Here is a 13,261-nt window from a genome sequence, read left to right on the forward strand (position 1 = left end):
TCTACTTTAGGGTATCTTTGTCTTCTGTATTATTGCTTTCTGCTCTTATTTTTTTTTTTTTTTTTTTTTTTTTGAGACGGAGTCTCGCTGTGTCACCCAGGCTGGAGTGCAGTGGCGCGATCTCGGCTCACTGCAAGCTCCGCCTCCCGGGTTTACGCCGTTCTCCTGCCTCAGCCTCCGAGTAGCTGGGACTACAGGCGCCCGCCACCACGCCCGGCTAGTTTTTTTGTATTTTTAGTAGAGACGGGGTTTCACCATGTTAGCCAGGATGGTCTCGATCTCCTGACTTCGTGATCCACCCGCCTCGGCCTCCCAAAGTACTGGGATTGCAGGCTTGAGCCACCGCGCCCGGCCTCTGCTCTTATTAATATTAATTCTTTTTTTTTTTGAGGTGGAGTTTCACTCTTATTGCCCAGGCTGGAGCGCAATGGCCCAATCTCAGCTCACTGAAACCTCCACCTCCTGGGTTCAAGCAACTCTCTTGCCTCAGCCTCCCAAGAAGCTGGGATTAACAGGCCTCATCCACCATGCCAGGCTAATTTTGGATTTTTGGACAGGGTTTTACCATGTGGGGCAGGTTGGTCTCGAAATCCTGACCTCAAGTGATCCACCCGCCTCAGCCTCCCAAAGTGATGGGATTGCAGGTGTGAGCAACCGCACCTGGCCAGTTCTGAATTAAAATTCCTACGTGTTTATTCTGTTATTCTTTTCTTAACTTCTTACATTTAATTAAAATGGATTCTCAGCTTATTAATCCTCAGCTCCTTATCTTTTACAACCTATTTGAAGCTATAAAATTTCTCCTAAGTACAGAGTTGGTTATATTTCATGTCTTAATATAGATCATTTTCATAATTATGCACATCTAATTGTTTTTTAATATCCTTACTCATTTATTCTGTGATCCGTGAGCTATTGAAAGGTGCATTTTTCAAATGTCCAAATGTATGGAGTGATTTTAATTATCTTTTTAATACTAATTTCTAGTGTAGGTGTGTTGCGGTAAGAGAACACATTCTGTGAGGAACTATTTTTTGAAATGTGTCAAGACTTATTTCATGGTATAGGATATAATCAATATTCAGAAATGTTTTATTTGCAGTTGAAAAGAATGTGGATTATCTAGTTGTTTGGTCCAGGGTTATAATATGTGGCCAAAGGTGTTGCTCAAATATCTTTATCCTGACTGATTTTCTGTGCTTGACCATCAGCTACCAAAAAAGGTCTAGGAAACAGTCCTCGCCGCCCTCCTGTGGATGCGTCCACCTCCCCTTAGGTTCTCAGCCCATTCTTGGACCACGGAATGGAAAGCTCTTGGCCTACAGGGATCAGTAGCTACATCTGGGGGTTTCCGGCCTCCCTTCCTTGAGAGGCTTCCCTACCTGTTACACAGAGAAAATGAAAACATACCACCAAAAACAAAATAAACAAAAACCAGAAAGCAACTTTTTAGAAAGATTCCAGTGGCCCTAATGTTGCTGCTACCTGACAGCGCGGATTAGCCGCCCTCATGGGAGATGATAAGGAATGGAGATTTTCTAAGTAAAGGGCTCAGAATTCAGATCAGAGTCAGAATAACAAACGAGCTTTTCAAAAGGCAGCTGCCCAAACCAAACAAGGAATTTTTCACTTGTTTACAAAGTGTGGAAAGAAATATGGGCCTCCCATTGGTCTTTCCACAAGACAGTCACACACACATCATCTCCTGATTATCACCATCATTAGTATAATTTATAAAAATTGAAAAGACTGGAAATAAAATTGATCCTGGAGAAAGAACAACCAGAATTCACTTTAAATGCAAAGGAGCAACAAAATTTATTGACTGAAATTAAACACAACAGTTAAAATGGCAGTGTGGTAGTTTCATTTTCAGATGTTTGAATGGAACAAGAAAAGTGCTATTAGTCCAAGCTTCTTACATTCATTAAAAGAGTGACTATCAAAAACAGCAACATGCACAATGGTACATATGCACAAAATGGAATTATATCAACAAATATACAAAATACCCAAAATAAAATATTTACAGGTTTAAAAATATAAACATTGATTCCTCTATCCCATTAAACCATTGGAGTGGAGAAAGGAGAAAAGACCCTATTGCTATTTAGAATCCCTCTTTAAAACAAGTTTTTAAAACATAGAATTAGTTCTAGGAGACAATTTTTGATGTTTTTCAGGGGTTTAACATTCTATTATAAAAATAATATCTATAAACCTACTAACAATTTTCCTCCTGTGCACAAAAATAATACCGCCAAAAGTTTGTCCTCAAAGACATGCCTGACTTTCAGGAAAACTAATTCTAGAAATGGAGTTTCTCGTTTGGGTTTTCTTTGTTACTATTTTCAAATAACCTGCAATTCCCTATATTACACTGAGATACTTTATATAAATAACATGGGCAAAACCTGAAGTTCACAATGAGCCTGCTAGGTAGCTGGTGTCAAGTACAAATGATAGGAATCTACTTTGCCTACAACATCAAAAGCATTTTCCCTGATATTCCTGATAGACCTACGACTATCAGATCCTCCATATTCAGTAAGATTTATCCTGGAAGCAGTGAAAATGTTAAATATTTCTTTGCTAGAGTTTTTCCTCCTTTATTTAGAAATAAATGTGTAGTAGGGACCAATGGTTGTAATGTAGATATTTGAGAAGGTTCATTGATTCCTTCAGGCCACCTGGAGCCATTTCAAGGCAAGTGAACAAGTATTTTCTGCATGTCTACTCCATGCCCCTATGCTATTGAACCAGATATTTTTAGTATTTCTGCTTTATTTTGTTAAACGATTCAGGTCTGAGAGTATCTGAGAAAGTATAATATGTCTCAAGTAACCAGAAACCTAAGCCATATCTTATTTAAAACGTATCTTCTCGCATAGAGCAGAAAGTTATTCTACTCGATTATTGAAGAATTTCCAAAATTACCCCATTTTACCAATACCTACCTTACATAGTTCTTGTGAACAGTAAAGATAACAATGTAAAAAAAAAGCACACAGCATCCTGTCTGGCACCATAGTAAACGTAGAGGATATGTTAATAGAATTCAATATAAAATACTCATCTTCACGGTGACTGACTTATTGAAGGTGTTCAATAGCTATTAGTTGAATGAGTTAATGAATCAGAAAATGTAGGACAGGATTCTGTGGCTGTGGACACAACACAGGATGGACGGCTTTTAAAGGAGCCAGGTGCTTATTTCTGAAGTTCAGAATTGCATCAAGGCAAGGGACAACTCAAACAGCTGTCATTGAAACAAACACAGATAACAAGTTGGCAAAGATGTGGAGAAATTGGAATCCTTGTGCACCATTGCTAAGTATGTAAACAGATGAAACCACTGTGGAAAGCAGCACAGAAGTTCTTCCAGAAATTAAAAATAATTCTATTTTTAATTAGAATTACCAAATGAATGACCCAGTAATTCCACTTCTGGGTATTTATTCAAAAAAACCGAAATCAGGATCTTAAAGAGATATATTTTCACTCCCTTGCTCATTGTAGCATTACTCACAATAGCCAAGATGTGAAAATAATGTAAATGTCTGTCAGTGGATGAATGGGTTTTTAAAAATGCAGCATATACATATAAGGAAATATTATTCAGCCTGAAAAAAGACGGAAATCCTGCCATATGCAGCAACATGGGTAAACTTGGGGGATGTTATACGCAATGAAATAAGCCAGTCACAGAAGGACAAATACTGTGCGTTCCCACTTCTATAAGGGATCTAAAATAGCGAGACTCATAGAAGCAGAGAGTAGAATGATGGTTGCCAGGGACTGATGGGGGAGGAAATGAGGGGCTGCTGTTCAATGGGCATAGAGTTTCAGTTACGCAGGATGCATAGGTTAGAGAGATTTGCTGTACAACACTGTGGCTATAGTTAACAATACTCTATTGTGTACTTAAAAATTAAAGAAGGTAGGCCGGGCGCAGTGGCTCATGCCTGTAATCCCCACACTTTGGAGGTGGAGGTGGGCAGATCACTTGAGGTCAGGAGTTTGAGACCAGCCTGGCCAACATGGTGAAATCCTGTCTCTACTAAAAATACAAAAACTAACAAGCGTGGTGGTGCACGCCTGTAGTCTCAGCTACTTGGGAGGCTGAGGCAGGAGAATCGCTTGAACCTGGGAGGTGGAGGTTATAATGAGCTGAGATCACGCCACTGCACTCCAGCCTGGGCGACAGAATGAGACTCCATTTCAAAAAAAAAAAAAAGAGGGTAGATCTCATATTCAATATTCTTACTTCAATTAAAACACACACACATATGCATAGACCACCCAGAACCCACCAAGACTGGATTTAAGGTAGGAATAAAAACAAATGAAACAAACATGCTTGGAACGAATGATACCCTATCAGGGAAGAAGTATCGCCATGACAACAGAAGAGATTTCTGTCTTACTTCCCACGTTAATCCTAAGAGAAGAGGATCCGTCCAAGGGAAGGCCAACGTTTGCCTACTCAGCGTAGCACAGCGGCAGGGTTCCCTGTATATGAGTGTGAGCACCGTCATCTCAGACACAAAACTAATTTGCAGCTGCATGGACCTGGGTTAGCTCTTTCTATTACAAGTGAGCTGACAATGACACTAAGCAGTTCTTAGCTCTTTTATTACTGCAAATCACTAAAGAGTTTATATCCCTGTCCTACAGACTAGGGGAAAAGAGAGAGAGAGAGAGAGACAGAGATGGAAAGGGATAGAAACAAAAGGGATGAATTAAAGCTGTCATGCTGGAGAGATAATATTACCTACCCCATATGGCTGTTAAGAGGACTAAGTAATTATTTCTAAATCTCCTAGCAGCGCCTGACATATCGTAAGTATTCAACTAATGTTAACTATTTTTATATTTACTATTTTTTTAGAGGCATTCGTGTGGCTTAATTCATAGTGCCCTTCCTCGACCTCACACCACTCTGCTTCACCCCACAAGCTATAAGCAACAAATGCAAATACCAAAAAAAAGTAAAATAAAATTGTTTTGTGTTTTTAATGTATATTAGGTGTGAGCTCCAAACTGAAGGGGTTTTATTAAGTATTCGATACAGTAGATGCCCCATAAATAAGTGTTGCATTGAATTAAAGTAAATATCAATGATGAAAGGTGCCCAGTTTCAGTTCTGGAGGCTTCGTGACTATTTTCATCTTTCCTTTGGCAGTTTGAGAAGGAACTCCTTTCCGTAATCATGAAACTATCATTCTGAATCACCTCTTAAAAACATCATCTGCAGTGACATAAAAACATTCCTTAGAAGTGGCTATTGTTGCAACAATCTGTCTCCTTTAAACCCTTATCACAGTGCAAGGCTTTTGAGAAGCAATGAATGCATGACAGCCACCAGGAAATCTTCAGAGCAAGATGAGGTCTCACAATGGATGGCCGCCTGTGAGGAGCCACACTTACACACTGCACTGACCGTGTTACAGCTTGCTTCTGCCTGTGAACTACACCCTTGCCTTTTGCTTCCCCACACAGGCTCTATAAGACACCCGTCTACCATACTACCCCCTTGGTCCCAAACTGTTTCATAAATATTTTTGTGTGTTATGAATTGACATTTTCTAAGGCTGAGTTTACACAAATAAGAACTGTTCCTTTCCTTGCTCTGCCCGGAGGTGGGGAAAGGGAAACTGGGTTAGGTGAGGTATTTGGGTTTTCTCTCTTATTTCACTCAGATACTTTAAACTAGCTTTCCTCAGTGATGAGACGAGGCGATTGTGATGCTTTTTCCTTATGTTTAACAGCAAAAAACTTCTTGAATTAATATCTTAACAATGAGAAGGGAAGCAAAGCATATGTGAATGGACTGGAACAGGTCTCAGTAGAAGCCAAGCGTCAGGGGAGCCAAATCCATGTATTTGTAATTCAGGAGAGAAATCTAGATGACTAACAGCAGGGAATGCATTCTGCCATGCGAACAGAGCAAATATGCTAGCGTCATGTGAAGTGTCCCGTCACTGCTGTCTGAGGGCACTTAGGAGACACGAGCTGCCTGAGTGGATCTCTTCACACCAAGCTAACAGTCAGGAGTCGCCTTTAAAATTAATCTGACAAAGGTGTAAATAATGAAAACTCTTAGAAAATTCAAAGAAATCTCAACACCTGACATAGTCTTTTTACCTGGATAATTGTGTAAGCAAAGGGCTATTTGCATACGGTTTAATTGCAAATACTTGAAGACTACCTCTGAGATGAAGAAATAAATCCTTTAAACACAGTGAGTTATTACCTTCATAGATATTAAACCCTTTGTATTTAAATAAGCAGTTAATTTGTGGGAAAATGTATCTAAAGGAAGTCCTTTGTATTCTATATTCTATTGTTGTTATTAGATAAAATAATAAAAATCTATTTCCTCTTGTGATTATTTAAAATGCTGTAGTAAAATTTCTCCCAGTTGGTGCTAATGGCAGGCTAAAAGCATCAACCACCATCTGTACTAAAGCAGAGTGTTTCAAATAACAGTGTATGTGTAATATAGACATTAAAGTCAGGCTATCTTTGTGCAGAGCTATTAAGCCAACTGATAAATTTTCGTCCAACAATTGGTTGGACTTTTTCCTGTCTAATTTGGGCAGCTTTTCAACTAAAGGAAGTCAATCAACCAAGTACCTTAGAATATACATACATGGGAAAGATACAATTAGCCTCTATCCAATCCTTCTCTTAAAAAGTCAGCAAATATGGGCCTGAATAATCTTCACAAGGTCATTAGATATAATGCATTAATAAAAATTGGAATGTAAATCTAGGAAAATTCTTGAAAAAACAATCTCCGTGAACACAAATGAGAGAAAGTAGCCCTTGGCACAAGAAAGCAACTATGATCCCTGTTCCATGGTTGGAAAAAGTTGAGAATCTACTCTTCCTGCCACTCCAGGGATTTCCCATCAAGTGATTGAGGCTGTTTAATTCATTGCCCAAATCCTTTATTTGATTGGTGTGGGTGCAATTGTTAAAAACATAAGGTAAAAAAAAAAGGTGGAAAATATAAATTTAAAAAGGAAATATTTTATACCTTTTATAACTGGTTAATTGACAGGCCAGTGGAAATTAAGATAAACTTTGCTCACGTGTTCCTTTTCTTATGAAGAGGAGACACAGCATAATGATGTAAATGGAGGAATAAGTCCGAAAATCAGGAAAGCAAAAACTTCTCTTGTACTGCTTAAGAAATAGATTGCCTTTACTATTACAATATTCTCATAAGTTTTTCAGGTATTCTTAACTTTCCTGTACAAATGAACAAATGAACGAACATAACTTTGCCATGGATTCATGCAAAGGAGAATATAACCCTTGCAGGAAAATGTACCACAAGGAAATCAAGATCCTTTGTTTTACAGCTAGGAATAAAATTTATATTTTCTCCATTCACTAGGGGAAGATGAATATATTTTGAGTCTAAATAGTACTATCGGCATGAAATCAAATTTAAATCCCTTGTTTAATACAGAAATAATTTCAAAAATAATTTTCAAATCTAGAGTAGATGTCTTTTGTCTGTTAGTCTGTACACCGTTGTGTGCATGAGCACGTGAGTGTGAGATGCTTACATGAATTCCTGGTAGTGTGTTCAGAATGCTTAAGGCTATGACTGCATATAGGGCCTCAGCTACACACATAAAGAAATTAAATATTAAAAGATTACTTTGAAAAAGCATTATGGATCGGAGACAATGCAATAAAAGCCAGTCATATGACTAATGAAGAAATTCAGCAAACCTCTCCTAATTGAATCACTGCAAATTTAAAATGGGGAATGGCCTACTTTCTGCTACTGGCTCAAATTTGCTTTCCTTTGATGCCCATTTATTGTGTTACTTTCTTCATATTATTAAAATAGGCTTTCATATATTTAACTTGCCTTATTCTTTCATTTACGAAACAGAAAACAAACTGAAAAAGCATGTAATAACAGTTCATTACTAATGCAATCTCTCTGGAAATGAGACTTATACAGAAGTGTTCATGTCATTTACATATGTGTAGTTTCACTTGAATATGCATAATCTTCCTGCTATGATGAATCACCTCCTAGTAGAAGCTCTGGTCTTTTAATTAAATACACTGAAGTGTATTTTAAAAAGGATATTAATTTCATCATTAGACACTAATAGCATTCTAGGAACTGCTTCAGTTTATCATTGAAACTAGGCATATAATAACCCTTTCTGAAATAAATGTTTCATCTGAAATATTAGAAAACATACATAGAAGCAAACGACTTTTCAAAAAAAATCTTGGCATGAAGGGTTTACAATACATAAGCTTGCCAATGTCATATTCTGCACACACTTGTCTTCATCATAAGTCCATAAAGCAAAAGGCAAATGATGTGAAAAACTATATCTTTCTATTGTTTTTCTTTATGTGTTCCTCATTTTGCACTCACCATATTGAGGAATGGTTGGATCCAAAATTTTATAATCAAGGTTAAAAAAAAAATCTGAAAAGAGGCTTTGGGGTGAGAAACAGACTCTTACCCAAAACAAGGCAGAGCCATTCCTCTGGGATACCAGCACAATAGATTTGTTGTTGTTGCTGTTTTGAGAACCAGAGGACCCATATGAAACAAAACCAGAATCTCTTCCCATTACAGTACATAACAGAACGTCAAGGGTTTGGGGACCGTCATCACGCCTAGCTGTAAGACCGGATTTTATATTCTAGATTATTGATGATTACAAAATGTTAACAGCTGGATAAACTGTAAAATATGCATTATCTTCACATGAGAAGGTTTCAGCTTATAAATGCTTAAATACTGTATCTATTGGCATTTAGTAAAATCTTTCCCTGATCCTGATTTCTGCACTGGGTGGGGGAAGAAACAGACAAAAGCAAAAGCCTGCTCTCCTGAGCCTTTTATATCTCCCCAAACAAATTACTGAAATCAACCAAACCAAAACTCGCCTTTATTTTCCTACTGTTAGATACTTATCAATTTGCATATCTAGCAACTGAAGTAGGGAAGTTTTCTGCCAATCAATGGTCCCCTCTGCTCATCAGGTAAATACCTGGCTCTTTCAGCTTTGGAGGTGTTTTCCACACAGTGATACAGCAAAGGTTCTTTCTTTTTTTTCCTTTTTCTTTTTTTTTCCTGGAAAGGAAAGAGGAAAGAAGGGAAGGAAGGAAATCTGTCTTGGAAGAGGAGATCTCCTCTGGTTCTTCAGTGGTTCCTTCAAGCCTCCGGACACTGGCTCATCCCAATATCCAGGCATGACTCTTATTTAGGTTTGGCTAAGTCCTGTTTTCTGCAAAGGCAAGTAAAGGTGACTTCCAAGTGTTCACTATATTAAAGAAAAAAAGAAGAAAAACTTAAAGGTAAAAAAGAAAAAAGTGCTTGAAAATAACTCTCAGGGACTTATCTTGAGAGGAGAATCCCAAGTGTAGCATCCCTCTTTCCGGTGTTATCCTGTCCCTGCTCAGGGCACAGACACCTCCTCGGTCCATGCTCTGGAGCAGGCGGGGACGGGTGGTGTCCTAAAAGACTTTCTTTAGGAAAAGCAAAACTAACTGCAGTGGTTTCCAGGGAAAAGTTGTATTCCTTGACATGTGGCCCATCCACTTTGGCCTGGAAGACCTCACAACTTTTTGGCACTGTCGTGGCAGGCCGTTGCCCTGATGGTGGTCCCAGCCAAGCCCCGGTTGCTGACTCTGCGGACCAGCACTTTGGAAACCGGGATTTTTGTTCTGGGCATCTCACTCCTGGAGGGTTGCTGGTGCACCACGGGATGGCTAGATGGAAGGTTGGTCAGATGCTTGATGCTAATAGGGATCTTAGAGTCCTTCAACAAGCTGCCTGGGGTTCGCAGCGGACAAGTGATGGTGCCTGGAGATACGGGCTTTAACCGGGACAGGCAGGACGTCTCCTCGTTGTCCTTCCCCCCAGGAAGGGTTGCTGGACTTCCGTCCGGGTCAGCATAGAGATCGTAGAGCGCGTCCCCACTGTAGCTATCCCGGGGGATGCCCGCCTTCTTCCCGCTGCTGGCGCTGTCTTCCTCTGGGCCTGGCGTGGTGGAGTCCCAGTAGCCCTCGTCGCTGTTGGGGACGCCTTCCTGCTGCTCCTTCTCCGGGTGCTTGGGCTCCTCCTTCGGATGGGGCTCGATGGGAATCCGGTTGAGCCTCCTGCGCTTGACCGAGGACGCGTCCTTGGCCGCTTCCACACACCTGGTGTCTTTGGGGGTTTCGGGCGCCACCTTGGCTTCCAGCGCAGCTGCCACCTTAGCCGCGCCCTCCTGGGGCCCGGGTGCCTGCTCCTCGGTCTGGGACAGCATGTCCCAGAACTCCTGCAGGTAGGTGTCGTCCACCTCGTCCGGGCTGGCCATCTCTTCCCCGCCTCCCTGGTAGGCCACCACGCCGGGGTTCTTGGTAGAGAGAGCCGGCTTGCCTGGCCCGGGGGCATGCTTGTCACAGCTGGGACCTGCCTCTTCCTCTGGGTCTGCAATAATATCTCCACAGCCTGTAAGAGAGTCAAAGCTTTTCAGTGAAGTCACGTCAGAAAACATCAAACAAATACGATCTGCCGACGGGTCTGAGGGTGGATCGACAGAGGCAGGGTCCGGGGCGGCGGGCGCCCGGCCGCTGCCGCCTTCGGAGTCGACAAGGGGGACCGTCTTGACCGGAACGGCCCCCGTCCTGGACGCGTCCTCGGCCGTGTGGACCTCCCCGGGCCCCGGCTCGGGGGGTCCCCGGGGCTTCTCGGCGCGCCGATGCCCCGCGGCGTCCTCTCCCCGGGCGCCGGTGTCCGGGCCCTCGGCCTCTCGGCAGCTCCGCGCTGGGGCGCGGTCGGCGGGGGCGGGCACCTCCTCTCCCCCTGCGGGCTCACCTGCTGGGTCTCGCGGGGCGTCCTGGCCGGGCTCCTCCGGCTCGCGCGCGGCTCTGGGCGTCTCCTCCTTGACGCACTCCAGGCTGGCGGTGAGCGAGCCGGGCAGGATCAGGCCGCCCCCGGCCGCGCGCCCCTCCGCGGCCTCCGCCTTGGCCCGCTTGTCTTTCCGGTGCCAGCGCATGCCGCTGAACAGCCCCCGCAGCCCCCGCTTTTGTTTGCCGCCGGCCTTGCTCGCGTCCGCGGGGTCCCCCTTGCCGTTTTCCGAGCGCCCGTTCTTCTTCAGCAGCGAGAAGAAGCTGTGCGACTTGGCCACCGAGCTGCTGGCGAGGGAGCCCCCGCCGGGCCCCGCGGCTCTGGGGGGCCCCGGATTCGGCCGCCCCCCGCCGCCCCCGCCGCCATCGCCCCCGCCGCGCGGCTCCTCCTTCCTGCCGCTCTCCAGCACCAGCACCTCGGCCAGTCCGTCGTGGGTCCTGCTCCTCACCAGCCCCGTCGGACCCGAGCTCTTCCCGTCCCCTTTGTTTTTGACCCCAAAAATGCTGGGCATGGTGCCACCCGATTTCCTTTTCTTGAATAATTTGAAGGCGGCTTTATTAATCTTCCCCGACGGCGGCTCGGCGGCCGGCGTCTCGGCGGCACAGTCACAATGCAAGTCCATGTCTGCCGCGAGGGTCCCGGCCCCGGCCTCCGCCTTCCTCCTGCAGACCCCCGCGGACGCGCCAGCTCCGCCGCGCTCGCTGACAGCCCCGCCGCCGCCGCGGCTCCGGCTCGTCTCCATGGAAACCGCGCGGGCTGAGCCGCTGTCGTCAGCAGTGGGCTCGCGCCAGGCCACTGTCACCCGTGTTCTAAATCAACCTGAGCCGCGCTCGCCGCCGCCGCTGCAAAAGAAACACACATAAAAGACCGTCTTCCCTCCCGCAAGGGCTTATGTAATCCCCTAACCCACTTCCATCCGACTTGGCGCGGCGCTGCATGGCGTTTGTGGGGCACGAGCAGGCGACACAGCCGCGAGCTGATTGCAGAAATTCGAGTCGTAATGATGGAATTCAGATTCCCTCAACTCTCACCCACCTTCCGAATCCTTCTGCAGACTCGCTCTTCGCGGGAGCGCAACCGTGGATCACGCAATGCCTCTGAAAACGACAGCGCAATTCAACCCAGCACAAAATGCTTGCTTTTCTTATCCTCTCTCTCCTGGACTCCATGCATCTTCATGCCTTTCCCAAGCCCTGCGTGTCTGTCCTTAGCACTAGTGCACTAAGCGCAGCAGGCAGGAAGCACGTCTGCCTACATCCATGTCTTGTCCAGAGCTAAGCACACGCTAGGTCCATGCGGTGTGGCTGTCGTTATGGTTATGGTTCTTGTGACAAAAGTACACGGCACCACTCAGTGGATCAGCAACCCGGCAATGCGCGCACAACAGCTCCCCGGGGTGGAGTTTGGCTGCACCTTTGGGACAACCATGAGTTTTATCCCAGACTCCAGCCACCATGGGATGAAGTCACAGACGCCGGGGCCCAGCCCACATCTGATAACAATAGACAAGCTGACCGAGAACACAGGCTGGGCATCTCAGACCCACTCCACAGGTGGGCCTTCGGGTCTGGGTCCTGCCCTCTCCTTTCCCACTCAGCGGGACGCTGGCATTGTTCCTGTCACTGCTGTACCACTCCCCTCCCCCATCCCACCAGGGCTGACTTGTAGCCCCCTTCCCCAACAGACAGAGCAGAAAAAGCTTGGCAGGGGTCCCTGTGTGTCCAGGGGTCTCTGCAGACATTCCTACCGGCCTGGCCTGGGGAGAGGGAAAACCTTTTTTCTGGAAACAGCCCAGTCTAGGGATCTCCTCTGTGTTCTGATTTTAAAAGTGACTGCTAATATTCTCATCGTGACATCTGATTTCATAATCCCAGATGAGTGCTCCTTAGCAAAAAGAAGAAATTTGGAGAGGCATATACATATATACATATAACGTATACATATAATATGTATATATAATATACATATTATTGTATACGTTATATGTATATATGTATATATGTATATATTATATGTATATGTGTATCTAATGTATATAATGTATATAATATTATTATATACATTATATTAATATGATATATGATTATATAATAATATATAAGCATATACATATATTAATATAATATTAATAATTAATTAATATAATTAATATATATTAATAGAACACATATTAATAGACATATTAATATAAGCATATACATGTATTAATATATTAACATAATTAATATAACTATATTAATATAGTATATATAGTATATGTTATTCAATCATTTGATTATTTATTAGATATCGTTTAAGAATATATGTAATAATTACATATGTATACAAATACCAGTCTCTTCCCTACTCATTTTTTATGTGCTGTTTGCA

General features: G+C 43.5%; 1 protein-coding gene across 2 annotated transcripts; it reads right to left on the bottom strand.

Moving 5' to 3' along the window:
• Nucleotides 1-1,793: 1,793 nt before the first annotated feature.
• On the bottom strand, nucleotides 1,794-12,462 carry AMER2 (APC membrane recruitment protein 2). 2 transcript variants are annotated; one of them, XM_050766858.1, is made up of 3 exons: nucleotides 11,927-12,462; nucleotides 10,859-11,733; nucleotides 1,794-10,492 (listed from the first exon to the last, which is right to left on the bottom strand). In XM_050766858.1, exons 2-3 carry the CDS (start codon nucleotides 11,631-11,633, stop codon nucleotides 9,615-9,617), a joined length of 1,653 nt encoding a protein of 550 aa, XP_050622815.1. In that variant the 5' UTR covers nucleotides 11,634-11,733; nucleotides 11,927-12,462; the 3' UTR covers nucleotides 1,794-9,614. The 2 variants fall into 2 exon arrangements, with proteins under 2 accessions (XP_050622815.1, XP_050622814.1); XM_050766857.1 differs by having other exon boundaries at nucleotides 1,794-11,733.
• Between the last annotated feature and the right edge of the window lie 799 nt (nucleotides 12,463-13,261).

Source organism: Macaca thibetana, chromosome 17 (assembly GCF_024542745.1).
Source record: "Macaca thibetana thibetana isolate TM-01 chromosome 17, ASM2454274v1, whole genome shotgun sequence".
Lineage (NCBI taxonomy): Eukaryota > Metazoa > Chordata > Mammalia > Primates > Cercopithecidae > Macaca > Macaca thibetana.

Coding starts and splice junctions, on each gene's coding strand:
- AMER2 (XM_050766857.1), bottom strand. CDS start 11,633: ATGGAGACGAGCCGGAGCCGCGGCGGCGGCGGGGCTGTCAGCGAGCGC.